Source organism: Boleophthalmus pectinirostris, unplaced genomic scaffold (assembly GCF_026225935.1).
Source record: "Boleophthalmus pectinirostris isolate CB_2022bp ecotype Guang Dong unplaced genomic scaffold, ASM2622593v1 HiC_scaffold_8, whole genome shotgun sequence".
NCBI lineage: Eukaryota > Metazoa > Chordata > Actinopteri > Gobiiformes > Gobiidae > Boleophthalmus > Boleophthalmus pectinirostris.
In genome coordinates this window covers 15,802,329-15,825,997 of record NW_026571515.1, presented here as the reverse complement: position 1 = coordinate 15,825,997, position 23,669 = coordinate 15,802,329, and the positions used below count along the sequence as shown (strand labels likewise).

At 38.4% G+C, this 23,669-nt stretch overlaps 2 protein-coding genes across 3 annotated transcripts in view; both read right to left on the bottom strand.

The window, feature by feature from the left end:
- Window positions 1-810: 810 nt before the first annotated feature.
- Window positions 811-18,641, bottom strand: LOC110154467 (synaptophysin-like). Of its 2 annotated transcripts, XM_020918459.2 has the most exons (9): window positions 18,480-18,641; window positions 16,748-16,938; window positions 12,416-12,481; window positions 9,776-9,900; window positions 8,123-8,321; window positions 7,235-7,426; window positions 6,431-6,643; window positions 5,903-5,989; window positions 811-4,209 (listed from the first exon to the last, which is right to left on the bottom strand). In XM_020918459.2, exons 2-8 carry the CDS (start codon window positions 16,763-16,765, stop codon window positions 5,924-5,926), a joined length of 879 nt encoding a protein of 292 aa, XP_020774118.1. In that variant the 5' UTR covers window positions 16,766-16,938; window positions 18,480-18,641; the 3' UTR covers window positions 811-4,209; window positions 5,903-5,923. The 2 variants fall into 2 exon arrangements, with proteins under 2 accessions (XP_020774118.1, XP_055022115.1); XM_055166140.1 differs by lacking the exon at window positions 16,748-16,938.
- Window positions 18,642-20,318: 1,677 nt separating this feature from the next.
- The window catches only part of LOC110154433 (voltage-dependent L-type calcium channel subunit alpha-1D-like), a 58,253-nt gene continuing 54,902 nt past the window's right edge, over window positions 20,319-23,669 (bottom strand). The window contains 1 exon segment of the mRNA XM_055166139.1: window positions 20,319-22,976. Within this exon segment, the coding sequence (XP_055022114.1) occupies window positions 22,701-22,976 (276 nt within the window). The 3' untranslated portion in view covers window positions 20,319-22,700.

Here is a 23,669-nt window from a genome sequence, read left to right as displayed (position 1 = left end):
CTATAAAACCAAACCATAAGGTGAGTGGAAAGGGTTAACATTTAATATTTATCCCTAAAAGTATGATCAATTCTACACGTGTAGGTGATGTAAATTCATGGAAAATTCACTTCAGGTCATGAAAAAGTGATGGAAAATTTTTGAAATTTTGTCAGTGAAAAAGAGCGGGAATACTGCAGGTAGTGCTCTATGACATTTTGGTTTTGTAAAAGTAGCTCACTAGAGGAAAAACATTGAAGACCTATGATATTTAACATATATGGGCGGGTTTAGACCTGGTTTAATGTTGCTTGAGTTTTGGCTTAGTCCTGGTTTAGTCCTGGTTCAGTCCTGGTTTAGACCTGGTTTAGCCCTGGTTTAGTCCTGGGTCAGTCCAGGGTCAGTCCAGGGTTAGTCCTGGTTTAGTCCTGGGTCAGTCCTGGTTTAGTCCTGGGTCAGTCCTGGTTTAGTCCTGGTTTAGACCTGGTTTAGTCCCTGGTTTAGTTCCTGGTCAGGGTCAGTCCTGGGTCAGTCCTGGTTTAGTCCTGGTTCAGTCCTGGGTCAGTCCTGGTTTAGTCCTGGTTTAGACCTGGTTTAGTCCTGGATCAGTCCAGGTTTAGACCTGGTTTAGTCCTGGTTTAGATCTGGTTCAGTTCAGTTCCCTCTTAAAAAATCCCCACTACACCACTGGTAGGACCAACCCCTCACAAAGCAGCACTTATGGATATTTACTTGGAGAAAATGACCAACTTTAAATGAAGACACAGTTTTTTGTTTTTTTTCATCAGTTTGTTGTTTATTGAAAGTTTCACTGAATGAACACAGCAGGAGGAAGGGGGGGTGGGGCGTCTCCATAGCAACAAGTCACACAAACCAATCAGCTGCAGTTATCAGTGACATCATTAACGTAAACTCAAGAAATCGACAAATCAGCTGCAGTATTCAGTGACATCATAAATATTAGAGAAATAATAAACCGTAATAATAAAACACTTTCACCATGGTTACGGGTGGAGACACAGGAAATGACATCACACATACGCCAAAAGTGTAAAAAGGAAGGAAGGAGGCAGTTTGAACTTAATTTCACCACCCATTCTTGCTGGTAACAGATACTTTGTACATCCCTAATATTGCAATCTTGTCCATCCCTTATTTCTAATTCCAGGAGTAAAATTGATTTCCTTCCCTTAAAGGTGCATTGAGTAACTTTTCTGGCTGATTTTCTCCATGGAAACATTATTGCTTGGTCTAAGATGTTTCACAGTATGGCATTAAACCATCCTATCTTCATGGAAACCAAACCAGACCAAGTTAGGGGTCAGATCTGTGTCAGAATGCCTGTTTTAATAGGCATTTTTGAGCTATAAAACCACCTGTAATTGAATAAGAGCTGTTTAAAGTCATACTGTGGAACATTCAGGCAGAGCAATAACAACCAACAACCAAAAAGTTACACAATACACCTTTGAGAATTTAAGAACTTGGAAAAGCATAACAAAAATAATCTAATAATACTAAATAATTTCCCTTTACAACCTAGTATCTTTAGATTTATGTCCCTTCAAATTTATTATATTAACTGGAGAGTTAAAATAAATAAATAAATGAAATTAACGTAAAATAAGGATGTATCTCTCAGTCAGAGGGGAGGGGGCAGTTCACTGACACTCTGAAATTTTACAACACGAGCAGAAACACAGCACCATGCACCACTTCCCCAAAATCCATCCATCAACCACACGAGCTGGAAGCTGATTGGCCCAGGACTCCACCAGTCACAACACTGGGTTTGGCAGAAACAGGGAAGTCCCGCTCAACAATTTATTTTTTTAAATAAATATTTTACAACTTAAAGTGCAATAAATGATACAGACATTCTTTTAAATGTCTTGGTGATTTTTTTAAATATAAGTTTATTCAGGCTTCAAGTCACGACAACTCTTAGAACTTATAAAAGACATGATTGACATTTTCTCTATGTTTTTCTGTAATATTAACTACTAATTCAGCCTGTTTTAAATTAAAGGTGCACTGTGTAACTTTTCTGGTGGAGGGTCTCTCATCTGCTTGTCTCCATGGAGATGTCGTTGCTTTGTCTGGAATGTCCCGGTATGGCATTCAACATATCCATCTAACCAAGTTTTTATAGGCTTCAAAACTTGCATTCTTACTGTGAGGAGTGGGCTCGCCTCTCCACAGATCTGACATGTAACCTAGCCCTGTAGCATCACCAGCTGTTACTGTAGAGATAAATTACTATAATGACATACTGTGGAACATTTAGGGCAACACCTCTGAAGAGAAACAGGTGATGAATCCTCCACCAAAAGTTACTCTAAAAAATAAATATTGTGCATATTTGTGTTGTTCAGGTGCATCATGGGAGTTGAAGTCTTCTAATATTCTCAGCTTTAAAACTAGGCTGTACATTTTTTATACCCGCAACTGACCACGATATTATTCTTAATCGATAAAGATCATTTGATATTATAAAGTTTGTACAATTTAATATTAAAATAAAGACATTTTGTAGTTGTTGAGCGGGACGTCTCTTCAGAGGAATGTAACACACAGCAGAGACAGGGCAAAACTTTGAAACTGGCGGCCATTTTGGATCCAGCAGGAAGTTAGGATCAGACTGGGTTCAAACATGGGCTGAATGACATCACTTCCTTATTATATTTACATGCAGCACACATGACTTATCAGAAACAAAAATAAATAAAAAACAGGAAGCTGTTTGAGGCAGTGGTAGGTTTAGAGCTGGTGTTGTTTCTATTCTATCTCCTCAACGTCTCCAGTTTGTCTCAATCTGGAAATATAGAGAAATTATGTAAGCATAGACTGTTTATATAAATCAGGGGTCACCAAACTTTTTTCTCTGGGGGCCACATTATCACTCCTGACTGTGATGGGGGGCCAGGGTCTGGTCGGCCGTATAACAGAATTGTTTGACCCTGATGACGCAGATTATATTCTTTGAAAACTGTCACACTTTTTTTTACATATCAGACAAACTGCACGGTCCTTATACTGAACAAAAATAAATAAAAAATCAGTCGTCCACTGTTCTTTGAAAACTCAGCACTGTTTGTTAACTTTTTATATTTTAACACAAGCCATTTTGCGGTCCTTAACTGCACTACAAAACTCTATGCGTGCGTTGACACTTTTTGATCTTGAGCAAAATGTAAATATGTCATATAATCAGTTAAATATAAATATAAATTCTTCATATAAATACCATTTTATTACTGAAAAAATCAACAAAATACAATGTTATTATTTGCCAAAAAGTATATAAAAAAATAAGCCATAAAGTTTTGAGGATTGCCTTATGGGGCCAGTTCAGGTGGTGGGAGGGCCAGAGTCAGCCCGCAGGCCTTAGTTTGATGACCCCTGATATAAACATAGCTAACCCAATAGATGCCGCATTCCGATTAGGAAGTGAAGATGGGGGCACTTCTGGCTCCACTGACTCTTGAAAATTGTCACTGCTTTTGTAGCTGCTGCTGTCAACCTCGAATTTTGGGTCTTAAAATGTTCATATTAATCCACTCTACATGATCCTGGTGTTTTCATTTTCATTTGCCCATAAATAAATTCCTATTTCTAATCTGGACATGGCTCCAGCTCTGCTCTTATAACTGCTAGCCCCTGTGAGCTTTATTTGACTGGAGATAAAGTCTATGGGTGAAGTCACACTCACTTTGTCCACTTCTTTATACAGTCTATGGATGTAAGATAGAAATCAGCATCATACTCTATCTAGAAACATCTTTGCTCCAGCTCTGCACCTGTCGTCCTCTCCAGCTCTGCACCTGCCACTTTTTCTTTTTTTGAGCCCAGTCTGACCTACTTCGCCTCATCTGAATAACCCGGGGGCGTGGCTTATTGAAATAAACGCTGCTATTAGATAATATAGAACATCTGTCACAAACATACATTCGCCCATAGTTCATATCAATAACATTATCATCTATACACGCACTGGGCTGGACTTTTGGTGCTTTAGTCATTTACACATTGATTATAGTGAACATCTAAAGGTCCCACCCACCCAAGGCAAAAACCCCAAACCCTGAACCACACCAATTTGTACCCCCCTCCCAGACCCCAGACCCAACCCCCACCCAAATCTCCATAACCCCAAACTCTCAGAACAGACAGAACAGAGAGAAGCGGAGCAGGCTGTAGCCCAGTGGTGCTTCTTCACTCCAACGCTTTCTGAAAAATAAATAAAAATGTGTATTATTAATCTAATGAAGGAATACGTCGAGATAGAAACAGAAACCAGCAAGTCTTTCTTTTGCAAGTCCCAAACAAGTCTCAAGCCTGTGGTCACATGTCCACATGTCTTACCGACAGGTAAGTCCAAGTCAAGTCCTGAGTCAAAGATAGATAAGTCCAAGTCAAGTCCTGAGTCAAAGATAGATAAGTCCAAGTCAAGACCTGAGTCAAAGATAGATAAGTTCAAGTCAAGTCCTGAGTCAAAGATAGATAAGTCCAAGTCAAGTCCTGAGTCAAAGATAGATAAGTCCAAGTCAAGTCCTGAGTCAAAGATAGATAAGTCCAAGTGTCAAGTCAAGTCAGAGTCAAAGATAGATAAGTCCAGTCAAGTCCTGAGTCAAAGATAGATAAGTCCAAGTCAAGACCTGAGTCAAAGATAGGTAAGTCCAAGTCAAGTCCTGAGTAAAAGATAGACAGGTCCAAGTCAAGTCACGAGTCAAAAATAGGCAAATCAAAATCAAGTCCTGAGTCAAAGAAAGGAAAGCCCACGTCAGGTCCTGAGTTACAGATAGGTAAATCCAAGTCGAGTCCTGAGTCAAAGATAGAAAAATCCAAGTCAAGTTCTGAGTCAGTGCCTCACAAGTCCAAGTCAAGTCCTGAGTCAAAGATAGGCAAGTCCAAGTCAGGACCCCAAGTCCAAGTCAAGTCATGACAGGAATGAAACAGTATCGAAAATCTCATGCTATTTCTTTTTAACTGCCCGGTAGAGACCTTTGTGTGAATCATTAGTCATAACTCTCAGGTTTAAGATTTTAGTAGTTTGTTTGTTTGGTTGTTTTTGTTTCTTTTTTTGAGAATCAAGTCATCTTAAGTCAAATCATGACCTCTGCCAGTGATAAACCACACAGGAAAAGGTCTGACAAAGGAAATGCAGAGTGGTGCTGTCCATGGTGCTGAAATATTGTGCCTTCTGCTTACTAGAATTGCTCCCCAGCTTCTTCCAATATCAGACTGTTTTTGGTTTAGGTATCTAACTACCTAAATACAATTCAGATCAACCAACACCAATCACCTCACTCCCCTCATTAGAACAAACCTCATTACAGTATTTCAAATCTCTACTAAAACTCATCTATTCAATCTGGCACTGCTGTTTTCAAGTATTTCCTAATGTGGCTTATTGTTTGTAAAGCGTCTTTGAGTACCCAAAAAAGCCCTGTATAAGTCTGATGTAGTATAATAATAATAATAATAATAATATTTATTATTATTATTATTATTATTATAAACAAGGAGCCTGCCAGTACTAATCCAGTGTCGGTGCTGTCCGTGGTGCTGAAAGAGTCCTTCTGACGCATAAAAGAACAAACAGAACTGATGTGGTGCAGAGAGCATGTTCTCACTTGTCTTGGTGAAGATTTAATCTTGGATGTGTTATTTATTTCAACACTGAGAACGTGTCAGAGCAGCCTATAGTGTGAGATGGACAATCACTACTGACACAAACTAACTATTCGATCTAATATTTTTGGGTTGTCTGTTTGAATATTTATTTTAAAACACTGTCCAAACTATATATTTACACAGGCTCTTGTCTCATCTGAAACTGGTGGTGGTGCTGTCCATGGTGCTGAAAACCTCTAGGATTCTCTCTCATGTGCTGCATGAATGAATGTAAATATTTGCTCACCTGTCTGTGCGAATTCTAGGCTCACATCTGATTGGAGAATGAGGTGGGCGCCCCCTGTTGGCCATAGCCCTGTCCGTACTCTGCATCCTGCAAAACCATAAAAACCATACATTAGTATTAATGAATAGACAGAATATAATATCCATGCATTAAGAAACAGTGAATGCTGTACAGTAGTTCAGCTGCTACAGGGTGAGGGACAAGAAGAAGAACAAGGAGGGAGTTACAAAGCTTTAATATTTTTCTGATGTACAAATATGACACAGCTGTTTATATGGTAGCATCAGGAGATTTATAACAGGGTCAGGTCAAACATTCACACAGATTAAATGTGGAGCTTTACAACCAAGTCAATCTGACTACAAATATTCTTTATATTAAAACACACACACACAAATCACCAAACAGGTTTTAGCTTATTTTTAGTTTTTTATGAGAGAAAAACTAAAAACATTAAAACATAAAAGCAAGCTCACAATGTTACTTTGGCCATATAAAGCCCTTTTAAAAGGTGGTAGCAGGTGATACCTGGTTGTATCCTTGCTGGTTGTAGTCAGGCTGGTAACCCCCCTGTCCTGAGGCATAGGGGTCCTGCTCATACGCCCCCTGTTGGCCGTATGCGTCTGGAGCAGGTTTGGTCTGAGGAGGAGGAGCTCTCATGAACGGGGCGATGATTCCAGTCTCCTTAAAGACGAACCAGAGGTTTCCAGCCCACAACACCAGGTTTATGAAGCCAAATGCCTGAGGACAAGAGAAAGGGATGAGCCAAAACATGCACCTGACAGGCAAAAAAGAGGGAACAACAACCCAAGAACTGAAGTACTTCTGAAGTTGTAGAAAAACTCTGAAACCTCAGTACCTGGGGAGGCTCTAAAGCTAATGTAGTGTTTTTGCTCTATCAGGATCTGTGACTATGACTTTAACTCAACAGTAACTAAAAACCTGTAACTCACACTTGTACAAATAAATGCACATTTTTGAGTTTCATTAATTTCATGAACTTGATATAATAAGTACTCTACTCTCCATGGAGATTATTATAGTTTTGTCTAGAATGGCCAGGTTTGGCATCAAAAGGTATCCATGTTACATTTACTCAATAACATGGGTTTTTATTGACCTAAAAATTTCTGTAAGTGGTCTCGCCTCTCCATAGATTTTACACATAACTTGGCCCTACTATGTGAACTGCTGTGTCCGTAGAGATAAATACATGTAATAGCACACTGTAGAAACATTCCAAGCAGTATCTCCATTGAGAGAAACAGGTGACGGACCCTCCACCAGAAAAGTTACACAGTGTTCCTTTAGCTCCCAAGTAAAAGTACTGACCACAGAGGTGTTGAGTCCGGACATGACGGGGTCGTGCACTTCTTTACAGCGGTTGGCTTCATTGTCACAGGCCTGGATCAGAGTCACCACCTTCTCCGGGTCTGTGGCTGTTTTCACATCAGACAAACCCTTGGCCCAAGCAGCAGAAGAAACCAGCCACATGAAGGCGAAGAACGCAGTCACACCGAGGTCCTACACACGCCAGAGGAGAGGTTCATTATTACTACAGCCCAAAGAGTTCAACTTCAAATTAACTATAAATGCACCAATCTGGAAAGTCTAGAATAATAAAATATTTGAGATGCCTGATTATGGCAAAAATCTCAATCTCGATTATTTGGCTCTTAACGGAAATCACAAATATTTTAAACAATTACTTTTGAACTGTCAAAATGTACGTCTAAAAGTACAGAGTATAGAAAATTTAAATTTGTAATTATTATTCACCTTTATTTAAAGCTCCTGTTTTACACATAATTGACTCTTGTGAGATTTAAACCATGTTGGAAAGTTGTTACCTGCTGCTGCTGCTGTTGCTACTACTACTACTACTACTGCTACTACTACTACAACTACTACTACTATCACAACTACTGCTACTACTACTGCTACTACTACTACTACTTCTGTCACAACTGCGGCTACTAATACTACTACTACTGTCACAACAACAACTACTACTACTACTACTACTGCTACTACTACTTCTGCTACTACTACTACTGCTACTACTACTACTACTAATGTTGCTAATACTACTGCTACTACTACTACTACCACCTAGATCAGAAAAGAGCATAATATGAGCTCATTGTCTTTGTAATAACACTGCTTAAACCTAGAATCTCTCTTCGCTTTCCCATCTGGAGTATTTCATTTCAAACTCACAATGAGGGGTCCTTTGTTGCTCTCCTTGTACTTCTCGTAGAAGAAGACATAGACGCTGAGAGCAGCAGAGGCATAGAGGAAAGCAAACACTCCGATCGTCACAAAGAACTCGGCTGAAGAAGAGTAATCTCCCACCAGGAAACACCGCTCTGTGTTCCCTCCCCGACAAGTGGGGGCGTCGAAGTACACCTGGTGCAGTCTACAGCAGAAGATCAAGACAGATTATTACATTATTTTGTAGTGACATCATGTTGGGGGTGTTCTACATGTATCTGTATCTGATGTGCAGCAGTTACTATGGTGACACAGGGCACACATTAGCAAACACTGTTAATAACGTAAGATCGTCTAAAAACCCAGCACATCTTCAGAAGCCTGTAATGGGCTGATATGAGCATTCATGGTCCAGTTTTAGGTGTTTGATTTTCAACAAAAATGTGAGAGTGACTAACTGAAAAACTGCTGGCTGATGCTAACTCGCTTGTGATTGTCATTTTAAGTGTGACCAACAGCACAAATCATCTGGTCATGGCCAACAGTCACATTTTTATACAGTGCTTTTCTATTTTCAAGGTACTCAAAGCACCTTACAAGAAGGAACCACTCACCCATTCACACACACATTCATACACCAGCGTACGCAGACACTTGGGGCGATATAGGTTAAGTTCTTGCCCAAGGACACAACGACAGCATTCATCTGATGTTTCTTTTTGACCACTCAACGAATTATATTTTTTGTCAAGAAAAGGATTCGGACCGCCAGACTAAGGCCCCGTCCACATTAGTATGTATTCGAGTCGTTTTCGTTGTGGATGCAGTGTTCGTCCACTGGAAAACAGTTCAAGAGACCTAACGATCTGATGCCGCCAGCTCCCACGAATTCATTTGAGTACGAATCTGATCTGGAAACATGTGGATGCCTGAAAACACTGATACGCTGAAACGCTGATGTAGGTCTATGCGCTGCGAAATAATTCACTGCCAAAACGCTAAAAGGCTAAAATATATGTCCATTCATAATTACGGTCTATGCGTATGACCTGCAGACGTATAATCTCTGAAAAGTTTAACATGAACCATCTCCAGAAGAAGCACAGAACAGACTCACCATCAGCAGAACACCCCTCTGTCACAGAAAAAACACATATAATCCACTGAGTCATGTCCTTTAGTCTGACAGAAGCTGAACTGCATCAGCACACAATAGCGAGCTGTTTTTTTAAGCGCTTAGTTTATGTAAATTAGCCATGTGGTTTTAAGTTTCATTTCTGTAAAACGTAAACAAATATGCTCAAAGTTGTGGATAGGGAAGGCTTGCGAACATAGAAACAATGTGTCTGGACGCAGATTGTTTCCGATATGGAGATACGTGGATTCGTTCCAGTGTAAACGTAGTCTAAGTTTATGGTGAGATTGTGTTAAAGTAAAGCTCAGATTAAAGTCTAACAAGCCTCAGACAGAGCAGTGCCTACAGTCAGCATCACACCCCCAGAGAATGTGGACGACATCAGCTGCAAAGTATCAGCAGAAAACATTTGAATGCCTGATCATAAAGTTCATATGTGAAAAAAGTTGCAGTTGTTCCGCCTCTTTTCAGATAACCCCTCCTGATTGGTCAGTGGAGATGATTGACAGGTGGCTGTGTCTAACCTGAATGGATACTCAAACTCCACCTCGATTTTCAGGTCACTCTCTGTGCGGTTTTTACACTCCACGGCCATCCGGAACATCCCCGAGTAACTGCCACAGGTGGAGAAGGCAAAGATCGCGAAAAACTGCCAAAAAACAAAACAAAACACAAATATTTCAACAGAATATAAGATGCAGCTGTAAACAAGACACGGGGTGAATGGAGAATGTTCTGAAGTGACCAGAATGAGATGAAAATGAAAATTTGGCATCTCTTTGTACTGCAAAAATGCAAAATCTTCTTGAGTTCAAATCTGTGTAAAACAAGATTTATGGATGTTTTCAGGTGTTTTGTCTGGTTTGAGTGTTTTTTTTTTTTTTTCTCAAACTGTATTTATTAGTTTTGCAAAAGTAATATACAATGACATTTATTTTATTACATTCCCTCACAAATTTAAATAAAATGAATGCTTTTAAACTAATTATTCTGTCAGCAAAGCAAGATTCTTTGAGTTTTTTTTAGCTGATCATTTGAGTAGAAGAGTTAGAAAATATGATATAAACATGTCAAAAAGACTGAATAAATCTTTACAACTCATAAAACTATTTAAAAAAAAAAAAAAAAAAAAGAAGAAGAAGATTGATTTGATTGATTTTGGTGGTGGGTCCGCTACCTGCTTGTCTCCATGGAGATGTTATTGCTTTGCCTGGAATGTTCCATAGTATGACTTTAAACAAATCCATTTCATTACGAGTGTTTCTATTGCTCAAAAATACATAATTCCTTCTGTGAATAGGGGTGACTCTCCACAGATCTGAACTGTAATGTAGTGTAGCGCTGTAACCTGCTTGTCTCCCTTTTGATAGGCAGGTTTAATCTATACTGTGGAACATTCTAGACAGACTAATAATGTTTCCATGGAGACTAGCAGGTGGCGTACCCTCCAGTAGAGATGTTAGACAAAATAAGTGGGCCAGGCTGTATCTTTTTCAGGCCTGTTCAGGTGGAGATAACTTCAGTCTAAAGTTTGAGCAGTGACCTCAGAGTCAGCAGCTGTTTGTCTGTTAAAAGGGAAAAGTTTGGTGTAACTCTGCAATATCATGACTCACCATCTGCACACAAACGCTGAGTCACAGTCTGTATCCTTCTTCTCTAAATTTATTATCTACTGTCCAAAAAAAAAAAAAAAAAAAGGAAAAAAAAGAAGAAGCTACACCCACCAATATCTACAAACGGTGGTCAGAATCTGAAACCTTTCCCCAAACCAGGACCAGGACCTTGGGGATAAAGTGGTTTCCAAGGCGACAGACCAGGAAACGCCCCTCTAATGCTGTTGCTATAGGAGACAGACCCCTCCCATAGCTCTGGTGTTTCCATGGAGACTGCTCTAGCTCCTCCCACTGTTGCAGTTCTTGTTTTAAATGGACAGAGTCTGACTGGGACCATCTGTTCTCTGGGTCTGGGCCAGAACCGGTTCTGGGTGGTTTTCAGCCGGTTCTGAGTGTTTTCTATTATTACCTGAAGATGAGAATTTCTTAAGTTGAAAAGGAGGAAAAAGTACGCACCTTTAAGAATGTATTTAGACAAAACCGGGAGCCCAGAGAATAACAACACTATATAATAATAATTATAATAATAATAATAATAATAACTATAATAATACTAAACTTGGGTTAGGGATAGGTGGGCCTCGAAGGTACTTGCTTGTCTCCAAGGAGATCTTATCTTTGCCTGGAATATTCCATAGTAGGGTATTAAACATATATTTCAATTACAGCTACAATTATAGCTCAAAAATAACTTCAGACCTGTCTATTTATTTCCATACTGTGCAATAATCAAGGCCTGACAATAATATCTCCATGGAGGCAAGCAGGTGGCAGACCCTCCACCAGAAAAGTTACACAGTGGAACTTTAATGGAATGTCCAACTCTGAAACACTGATCCAGGACTAAATAAGAAACAATACAAGCCCAGGCTGATCTTTTAATGGTCAGTATATGGACAAATAGTCTGACCACATGTAAAATTTCACATTGGGAGCTTTAAAACAGTGTGCGGATTTTGAATTATTCCTGTTCATCTGATCCTGTTGGTCCTGCACCTGCACTTGGCTGATGTGCACGCATTTTTTCTTCTTTTGCACATATAAAATGTTTCAGCTTTTTGAAGTAGAGCTGCTATGGGGTGCACCAATCTAATACAGGTATCGGATATCAGAGCCAATATAAATATAAAAAAGACTATTTACTGGTTGTAGTCGGCTCAGAAAGTCTCATAATATTTAGACTTTCATTTATACAAAGTTGTTCTGTAGTTATTTAACGGCCACATAAGACACTTGGATCAGTTCTGTCTTTTTTTAGTTTTGTTTTAAGGAAGTATATAATCAGTTGATATTGGATATCAGCAGACATTTAAAGCTATGGAACTGAATTTGATATTGGAACTGAAAAAGCTGGTTATGTGAATCCCTAGATATAACCCTTTATCCCACATCTTGTATTTTTCACTAATTCAGACATTTTGGGTTGAGTCACAGTAAGTGTAGGTTGAGATCTTAACACTTCTAATAATATTGTTTATTTCATGAAGAAAATGTCACTGATCAAAATATGTATGATTTAATGTGAGATACTATATGGTGAAAAACACTCACCCATTCCAGGACCTTGATGAAGCCCAGAGGGACTTTGATGACTCTGAACTGACCCTGGGCCACCAGCTGAAACAGAAACACACACACACAGACACACACAGTCGCGGCACATGAGTAAACAGGTGCTGTAGATATTAATATGGACTACAATAGAATGTGAAATCTTTGTAGCTACAGCCAAAAAACTCTCTCTCCATCTGTGTCCCAGGAGCCGAGAAGAAGAAAATCCTAAAGAATGCACTTTCTGTATGAATTTTAAATGGAAGTAAAATTGTTGGTTTTGAAGTTTGAAGTGAGTTTTGGAGAGTTGTAGTAACTAGAGATCGGCCGATATTTTTTATTATTTTGAGTGCAGCTACCTCTTTGTAATAAACTGTTATTATAAAGCTTTGTGTGTATTTTTTAGGCAGCAGATCGACCAAAACAAAATATGGACCTGTGCTGGAGATTTAGGGACCATAACTGATAAGATAAAAAGTCCAAATAATCCAACCGATATTTCAATCTAGTAACTGTTTACCAGAGACAGTATACAGGAGTGGACTTTAGGCCATTCTATAGTTCTGCGTCAACCCAACGCACACCACCCCCATCGCCTTGTTGGCATCGTTTCTGATTTATGGATCTGCGTCGTGGTCTGTGCACCGCAAAGTAATTCGCCGCCACAAGACTTGGAGGCTAGGACTTTAAAATGGCGTACCAATAATGGAGTACCGGAATTGTATGTAGGGCTGATGTAAAGAGGACCAATCACAGCCCTTAATGTCTGCGTCACTTCCCCTTGCTGTCTGCGTTGAATCGACACGTAGTTACAAAATTTTGGAGGTGTATATCGGTCGACGCAGATGCTCTGTGGAGGGGATTCAACACAGACTCTCTATGTTGTGACAGACGATTTGACGTTCGAACATAAATTAGGCTTAAGGGAGTGTGACGCCACTCAAAGTGTTCAGCTTCAGTCAAACGAAGCTCACGGGGCTAGCAGTTATAGGAGAGAATTTGGAGCAGAGTTACATATTAGTAATACAAATGTATTTACAGGCAAAATAGCAAAATAAAAACACCAGGATCATGTAGAATGGACTAATAAGAAAATTTTAATGTCTAAATGACGAGGCTTACTGCAGCAGTTACAGAGAGAGAGGCGACAATATTCCAATGTAAAGTCAATTGGAGCCAGAGTAGATGGAGCTAGAAGTGCCCCCATGAACATTTCCGATTTGGAACACGGCGCCTATGGCATTAGCTATGTCCATTTATATATACAGTCTATGCTTTTCTTTCTTTGCTCACTCTTTAGTGGTGAGATACTGCATCACAGACAGACAGATACACCATTCTGTCCCTCTGCCTATTTATTACAGAGAGCCAAGGTGAAGTCTAACACAGGGACACAAGAGAAGTATGTGATACCTTTAAAGCACAAAGATTTGGGTTCCTTAGCAAATATCTGTAAGTGAGAATCCACCATTACCATTCACCATTTCTGAAGCCCTGTTTGTGTGAAAGCAATGGTCCAGATGGTACTGCATGCAGAACACAGTGAACGAGGTGTGGAGACTGCACTTACAGAGATACTGAGCTGAGACGTGACAGCGAAAAGCTGTGCAGCCATTCAGAGGTTCTGCTTTTGTTGTGTCTTATTCCCACAGGGCGCACTGCTCTTATGGGTAAAATTTGTATTAAAGGTCTCATTATTATTACTCAAAATGGATTCTTGTGAGTTTTAAGTTATGTTATAATGTTGTTACCTCCTCAGAAACATACCCGGAGTTGTGTTTTGTTTCATTCACACTTGTTTGAGTAACCCTTTATTATAAGTTTGTCTACATCTACAGAGAAGAGTTCAGCCTAAATATGCAGGGTTTGTGTGTTAAACGTGTGACTGAAACAAAACACAGCTCCGGGTTTGTCTGTGATGAAGAAACAACATTATAACAGATCAGAAAATAGTGTAAAATGGGCCCTTTAAATGACTATATTTATGATGAACTATAACATTCACACAATAAACTGGGACAGGTCCGACGTAGTAAGATAAACGTATTTGCAGATGAGAGTGCAGTCTGATTGATTGTATTGAAACAAAAGTCTGGGAGGTATTGATTTCTGCTCAGTTTCACACACGGCTGTCCCTCCTTAACCTTTAACTGGGAACATGATACAGCTTCAACCATCACAGACTGGAGTGAGTGACCATATAGACGCAATATTTACAACAAATAAAGCTGATTTGGTAGTCTTTTATTTTACTTAAAGGTGCACTGTGTAGCTTTTCTGGAGAGGGTCCACGATCTGTTTTGTCTCCATGGAGATGTTAATGCTTTTGTATGGCATTAAACTAATCTATCTTGAATTCATTGAGATACAAGTGTTATTTATTGCTCAAAAATATCTTTAAAAAACATGAATTCTTACTGTAAGTGTGGTTGCCTCTCCACAAATCTAACCTGTAATTTGGCTGGCAAGTCTCCATGGTGATTCTCAGGTTCATGGCCATACTGCGGAACATTCTAGGCACATCTCCAAGAAGACGAGCAGGTGACGGACCCTCCACCGGACAAGTTACACAGTGGAACTTTAAACTTTTGATCTAAAGGTCTAAGAAAATAAAGATTCACTGTGTAACTTCTGCGGTGAAGTGTCTACCACCAGCTTGTCTTCATGGAGATGTTATTGCTTTGCCTGGTATGTTCCCCATTATGACATGAAGCACATCTACTGTATTTCCGTGGTAACAGGCAAGTAACCAGGCCAAGTTACAAGTCAGATCTGTGGAGATGTTACCCTCCTTACAGTATGAATACATGTTTTTCGTTGAACTTATGAGCGATAAAATTGTATTACAAGTAAGATTTAAGTTTAATATCATACTAAGGAACATTTGAAAGCAATATCATCTCCATGGAGACAAGCAAGTCACTAACCCTCCACCACAAAAGTTACACAATGCAACTTTAAAACAGAATTTGATTAGACATGTTAAATTATGAACTCACTGTTGTTATATTTAAGTATTTATGGTAGAGGTAAATACATTCTCCTAATGTTAAAAAGACAGGATAGGGATATTTGGATTATAATTTATTACGTTACGTATATTATTATATATTATAGAAGGCACATGACATTTTTTATTCCTATTTATAGTGAGGAAAATATAACAATTTTAAGAGAAAATTTGTCAAATATTGATATGAAAACAAAAAAATCATAGCTATAAAAAGGCCACTCTAAATCCAGTTACAGGATATATTATTTTGTATTATAACATGGGTTTGTGCAAACTTTGGGGGGAAAAAAATACTCTATTTCTTTCACCAAGTTTCAAAAAAATACAATTATCACGAAACTGAATCAAAACAACTGGATTTATTAAATGTTTATAGCCCCCTTTTTTTGGATAATACTGTATATTATTCCTGGACGCCTCAAGACCTGCTTTAATTAATTATAAAATACAATGTTTATATCATTATTATTATTATTGGCATCAACATAGATCACCTTATTCTAACGAGTCAAATTCCCTTCCCAAAATGGTCTTTATTGGTGATCATTTCAAACATCTTAATAAATCCGCTCTTGTTTACTGTTCAGACAAAATGGTGAATTAATAGGAAACGTCTGGGGCTGTTTACTCGTTGCGTACACTCCATAAATGCCCTTCTGACGGAACTTGTATGTAACCTACGGTCTAATCACGCGCGCGTAAGACAAAGCACGGGGTTTACTACGTTTATTACTACGTTTATTACATAATACTTGGTTCAAACGAGGTTTAATCTGTGCACGATCACGATACAGAGCTCAGCATCAGCACCATCGCGAGCTGACTCCTCCTCTCTCTCTCCCCCCACCGCTCCATCCTCTGCGCGCATCGGGTGCCATTTTAAGACCGCACACACAGTCACACAAACACGGACGATTCGAGCATAAAAAACACAATATTGTTTTCATTTGACAATATATTTCCCCAAAGGTTCAGCTCACCATTTCAAATACGTTTACATCACGCGAAAAAACATGTTAAATGAGTCGAGAATCGCGTAAAATTCTGCATCTCCGTCTTCTATGTAAACCAACAAGACGCGCGAGATTGGCAAAATTGGCTGAAAAATTTAACGTGTAACATCATCGCATTTTTACGGATTTCATTAAAATTTCTTGATGTATTTGATTGAAGACTGGAGACGAGACAGGTGAAGAGATACGTGCCGAGGTACCACGGCCTTGGACGCGTATTTGCGCTCAAAAACATGGACACAGACGCTTCCAAGAGACGATGGAGGCAATTAGCGACATAAAAAAGACATTTGGATGCGTTTTTACCTGATTTACGATGTCCATTCTGCCTCCGGTCGAATCTCACAGCACACACCGAGAAAGAGACGCGGATCGGGGCGAGAGGCAGCGAGCTCCAGCGGGAGGGAGGGGGCCGGGAGAGAGAGTGAGGCAGGGGTCTGGCATCAGCTGGGGGCCGGCCGGAAGTCGAGGATTCACGGAGAAAATTGAAGGATTATCTTAAAAAAATAATAATAATTAATCAAACGTTTTAAAATGTGATGTTGAAAATGACACTTTGAGTAGATCCGAGAAGTGTAAGATACTCCTAACGAGTTTTATTCTAGTTCTATGTATAAATATTAATTGGTGTTTGTAAAATGTCCTTAGGGATGGCGTTTGCGTCATGACGTACGTAGGAGGTGATGCCACATATAGAGGAAATGTCCAGGAAAAATACAAGATACGCTTAGAGAAGACAGAATTAGGAGCAGGTGTCAAATGAGCTCTGTCCAGTTTCTTGCTCATTGAAAAGATGAAGTTTACACTTGCAGGTTCAACCACAAAATTTGAAAAAACATGGCAGCCATTTTTAAATATATGGACACATAAAATGGGCACCATACCTTAGCATGGTTGTGTATGTTTTTTGTTTGTTTGTTTGTTTTTTAAATCTGTCACTGTGCATTTATCTGTCTTTGGATTATCTGCAGTTTTTTCATTTGTTATTATTGTTATAATAGTTTAATTTTTTGAAATTTTTTATTATTATTATTATTATTATTATTATTATTATTTTATTATTATTATTATTATTATTTCATTAATTAATTTTATTTTAGTTTATTTTGTTTGTTTTGTTTTTTCTTGGGGTTATTTTTGGAAAAAAATGCACAAATATGATGTTTGGTATACATACTTTGTAATTTGCTATCAAAATGTATAAATAAAATTGTAAAAAAAAAAAAAAAAAAAAAAAAAAGATGAGCTCTGTCCCATCTGCTTGATATTTTTTTGTAATAACATAAGAGATTTTTTAACGTGGACATCTACAGAAATAAAATAATGTTTAGGATACAGGAGTGTGCTTTCACAGGGCATCCCGAAGACTATAGATCTGCACTAAGAGGTGATATAGGCCTATCCATTTGGCTGAGTTTCATATTGCATATCATTGGTAAAGGCTGAAATACACTTTATAATCCAGACATAGATATTGAACGGGTCCATAATGGTATTGTATATGGTAATACAGATATAAAAAGTACTGTTTGCATTGCGTTTAATTCGGGTATCCATTGTTCTGTAAACAAATGCACTGTCAACGTCGAAGTATTCTTTCCATCACTGGATACTTGATACCTCTGAGCTTGTGGATAGAGATAGACTGATAAGAGTTTTTTCATGGCCGATGCTGATAATGATTGTTTATAATTCAGAGAAAACCATGGCTGATAAGGTCTGCTGATAGTTTCGGTAATTTAAATATAAATGGCTAAACGTGAACCCAGGAGAAATTTGGATTTACTGGTTCCAACTTTTGTGAAACTGCAACAATAAACACATACAGAAATTGGCTATTAATATCAGTGCCGAATAATGTTTACAAATTATAAATAGCTCCAACAATTAAAGTTACAGTGAATTTAAGTAGTTCACATCACAGTTAGCATAGCAAAATTTGCGGACTAATTTACATAACAATGATGCACCAAAAACATGCTAATTAGAACACTGCAAACACAAAAGGCAATATTATAGTTGTATAATTATGCTTTACCATGTAATACTTCCAGGCGACGCTTAAACAAACACCAAAAGAGAAACAGCAGAATAGAAAAGTGACTATTTTGATGAAGGGAGGCCTGACTAACAACTTCCGGTCTAACTTTCTTCTTCTACTGTTATTACTAAAAGAGTACTCAAATATGTGTGAATGAAACAAAACACAACTTCAGGTATGTTTTTGAGCAAGTAATTACATTATAACTTGTCTTAAAGCTCACAAGAATCCTTTTTGTGTAATATAGGACCTTTACACACCTAACAGTCTCAAAGTCCTAACAGGCAAAGGAGAAATTCAGTTTGTCAACTGGACAAAGTTTCATTGGTTGAATATGTTTCACAGCTCAACCAAGCTGCTTCTTCAGTTCTGGTCTGAATGCTGGTGAGTACTTCCTTATATCTGTCTGCAGAAGCTAACTACAATGAAACTACTCTGAAACTAACACACCTACTTGTTTACAGTTTTAGTTCATTTCTGTTAGTTAAAGTCCTAACACCTAAATACCAATTCAGCTTTCATGATTTGAGTTAAACACCAGATCCCCGAGTCATTGTACATCTCACACTTTCATATAAAAGATTCAAATAATCCACAGATTTCAGTATAACAACAATTGTGCATTATATTGTGTTCTTCAATTATGTTGTAAAGCCACTCAAAGCACCACATTTGGTCATTACTCATTTACTTCTACATTCACACCAAAGTCATATAGGCAAGGAAGGTGAAGTGTCTTGCCAAAGGACACAACAACAGCATGGACTAGGTGGAGCTGAGATTGAACCATCGACTGAGCTGCTGTCTCCCTCAAAATGTATTCATGTCCTTAAAGCAGAGAAAAGTGCAGCCTTCAGGTCAGTCGTGGCTCTCTGGAAGGTTCTTTGATCTGTTTCAGTATTATTTAAAAATATGTACTATACTATCACTGAGAGATGTGTTATAAAACTGATAACACTGTATTTTATAGCTGAAAATGGGCTACAATCACATTTGTAATAGTAAAGGTTATGTGTGATTTTCCTGCTGCTATTTCCTAAGGTCAAACAGATGTGGCTCTGTCTGTCCAGATGTTGTATTCTTATTATTTTAATTACTGTACTACAGCTGCATAGACAGAGTACGACCTGCAGGGGGCGCAGTATCTCCACGACACACTTTTGAGAGCTACCTGACATTAAAGGTGCACTGTGTAACTTTTCTGGTGGATGTTTCTGCTTGTCTCCTTGGAGATTATTTCACAGTATGGAAATTAACTTGGATATCGCAACGTAAACAAGTTAATCGTCAGATCTATGAAGAAGCAAGCCCAAACATGGAAACAAACACAGAACACCTGTAATTGAATAAATGCAAGGAAGATGTTTTTAATGCCATACTGTACATCTCCATGGAGACAAGCAAGTAGAGGACCCTCCACCTTAAAAGTTACATAGTGCACCTTAAAAAAAATGTGTTTTGTGGATGCATGTTTGTGATTTGCACATTAAGGGTGCACTTTGTAACTTTTCTGGTGTAGGGTTCTACCTGCTTGTCTCCATGGAGTTGTTATTGCTTTGCCTGGAATGTTCACTAGTATGACTTTAAACATCTAGCATTTATTCATAATGGGTGTTTCTATAGCTCTAAAATCAAATAATTCCTTCTGTGAATAGGCGGAAAATTCTAGTCAAAGTAATAACATTTCCATGAAGATAAGCAGGTGGCAGGCCCTCCACTAGAAATGTTACACAGTGCACTTTTAAGAAACGAGTGGAAAGTCATTATTTGATTCAGGAACAAAAAGGAGACTCATTTCAGTCACAATTCCAACTTCAAAGTACACAAGCTACAAGACTGTGTTGACGTAGGTTTTATTTGAGGTAAAGGGTTGGAACAAGTTTTGAAAGAGCCCTTAATTTAAACCTGAAGGATTCTCTTAAAACAACAGAGACACAGGGACATGAAAAACATTAATAAACATAAATGAAATATAGAAAATATTCTTAAAAAAACAATATCACAGACTGGATATGTGAGAAGTACAGACAGAAAAATAGGTGGTGTGTTATTTTACATTTACTTCTTAAAGGTGCAATGTGTAACTTTTCTGGTGGAGGGTCCGTCAAATCAAATGCTTTTCTCCTTGGAGATATTATTGCTTTGTCTGGAATGTTTCACAGTGTGGCATTAAGCCTTTCTATCTTCATGGCGACCAAACTGGACCAAGTTACAGGTCAGATCTGGGGAGAGGCGACCCCACTCAGTCAGAATGCCTGTTTTTCTAGGTATTTTTAAGCAGTAAAACAATCTGTAATTGAATAAATGTAAGGTAAAGCTGTTTAATCATACTGTGGAACATTCTAGACAGAGCGATGCGATATCCATAGAAAAAAACAGATAACGGACCCCCAGCCAAAAAGTTACATAGTGCACGTGTTAAACTTTATAAATTCATAAAAAGCTGGAATGTTCAAAGTTTTAATCCAGCTTTAAAAAGTCACTTAGGTTCATCTGCACAACGTAAACAAATAAGATGCCAGTGTTTCCCATTAATACAGCAGACTATGGTGGCCCCCCTGTAGTCTAATATAAACTACACTATATACTGCCAGTGGTGGTGGTAAAAGTACAGATACAGGGGCAAAAAGCTACTCGAGTAAAAGTATCTCAGGAAAAAATCTACTTAAATAAAAGTATTAAAGTACCTGTTTAAAAATGTACTTAAAGAGTAAGAAGTAAAAGTATTTTGCAGAGATTTTTAGAACAATTAAAGGATGAAATGTAGAGAGACTTTAGCTGATTTAAAGAAATTCAAGTGGCTTCTTAAGTTCTGTAGCTGGTTTTGTGTATTGTATTGCTCAGAGTTGGGACAGAAACTCAAATGAAATGTTCTAAAAATACATTTCAGCCATTTCAGCAGGTCTCACACCACTTTTACTTTTTCAGTCCAATTCTAAAATGTAGTGGAGTAGAAAGCACAGATAGATGTAGTGAAGTAAAAGTAAAAAGTATCCACTGTAAAATGTACTTAAGTAAAGTACAGATACCTAAAAATGTACTTTTACTTTTGTACTTCATTACCTTCCACCACTGTATATTGTCATAACAAAATCAGACGGTGCCCATTGTATTATCATAAACTTAAAGTGCATATGACAGGTTTTGATGATTCTCTAAGTTTTAATTTTGGTGTAAATATAAATTATAGTTTTACACAAATTAAGAAGCAATTTGTAAAGAAAAGTTGAAAAATATGTTGAAAATTAAAGAAAGTAAAGACATCACACTAGGGAGAATTCTGTCTAAAAGTTTATCACAATCTACACAAAAGACAAAAAATCTGATATTTTAGACATTATATCAACAAAATAATGGTGTTTTCTTCTATTTTTATTTGTTAAAAATGAATTCTGTGTACATTAAAGAGTTTTAGACCACTGTATAACATGGTGATTAATTTCCAACCATGATGTAAACCCAAATGGGAAAAGAATTATCACATTTTTAGGTAAAGCTTAAATATAATGACCTTAACTTTTTTTTTTTTTTAGTAAAATGAGTAGTCCAACCTGTCATAGGCACTTAAATAAGAGATTACACTAGTCATGAAAAGATTAAATATATATGTATACAGTAAGTGTCATCTTTTACTCTACAAATGAAATGAGATGAAATTACTCAAATAAAAATAATTTGAGCTGCCATAGTCTTAACAAAATCTATGGGAAACACTGAAGATGCTCTGTGCTCTTTTCGCTTCTTGTTTGCAGTTTAATATTAACAGACATCACTGGGTCTATAGTACATTGTGATAAATCTTTCATTTAAAAAATCTCATAGTTTATTGAAATAAATGTACCTTTTTCAACATCTCTTTCTTGTAAACAACCCATACTCATTCTATCACTATATATAGACTTAGATTGCTCATTTTCAAAACTCCCCCAAACTCCACATATTTCAAGGCCCTAATTTAGTGATTTTCAAAACTGGACCATTTCTGTCGATCTGTCCTTAGATTTGTCCATTTTCAAGTCTTTCTTTCAATGGGACCGCTTTTGAGAGTCTGTGCATTTGTCTTAAATTTTCCTGTTCTGTGATTGGTCCATTCAAACCAGACATCTTCTCTGATTGGTCCACCTGAATGTCTCTCTCTTCTGATTGGTCCTTTCAAACCTCACTGTCTTCTGATTGGTCTGTTTGACTGTTCCTCTCTTCTGATTGGTCCATTTCTACTCAGAACGATGTCACACAGCTCATTTCGTCTGCGAGCTCGTCCTCCTCGCGACTGGCTCTGATTGGCTCGTCGTCGCTGTACACGGAGGCGAGGTCAGGGGTCGTGGCCACGGTGTTGTCAAGGAGGCTGTGGTTACCGTGGGAACCAAGCAGGTCGGAGGCGGCGGACTCCATCTCGTCTACAGTCATGTGACACGCGTCGGCAATCTCGCGTTTTGCAAATGCCACAAATTTAGGGTCTCGAGCATAAAGGCCCAGGCCCTCCGAGATCAAGACCTAGATCGAAACCAGAGAGAGAACAGGGTTAGACCAGGACTAAACCAGGACTAAACTAGGACTAGACCAACACTAGTCCAGGACTAATCCAGGTCTAAACGAGGACTAGATCAGGACTAAACCAGGACTAGATTAGGACTAAACCAGGACTAAACCAAGACTAAACCAAGACTAAACCAGGACTAAACCAGGGCCAGACCAGGACTAAACCAGGATTAAACCAGAACTAAAGCAGGACTAGATAAGGACTAAACCAGGACTAGACCAGGATTAGACCAGGACTAATCCAGGGCAAAACCAGGACTAGATCAGGACTAAACCAGGACCAGACCAGGACTAGACCATGACTAAACCATGACTAGACCAGGACTAATCCAGGACTAAACCAGGACTAGACCAGGACTAGACCAAGACAAGACAAGGACTAGATCAGGACTAATCCAGGACTAAACCAGGATTAGATCAGGACGAAACCAGGACTAAACCATGACTAGACCAGGACTAATCCAGGACTAAACCAGGACTAGACCAGGACTAGACCAAGACAAGACCAGGACTAGATCAGGACTAATCCAGGACTAAACCAGGATTAGATCAGGACGAAACCAGGACTAGATCCAGGGCAAAACCAGGACTAGATCAGGACTAAACCAGGACTAGACCAGGACTAGACCATGACTAAACCATGACTAG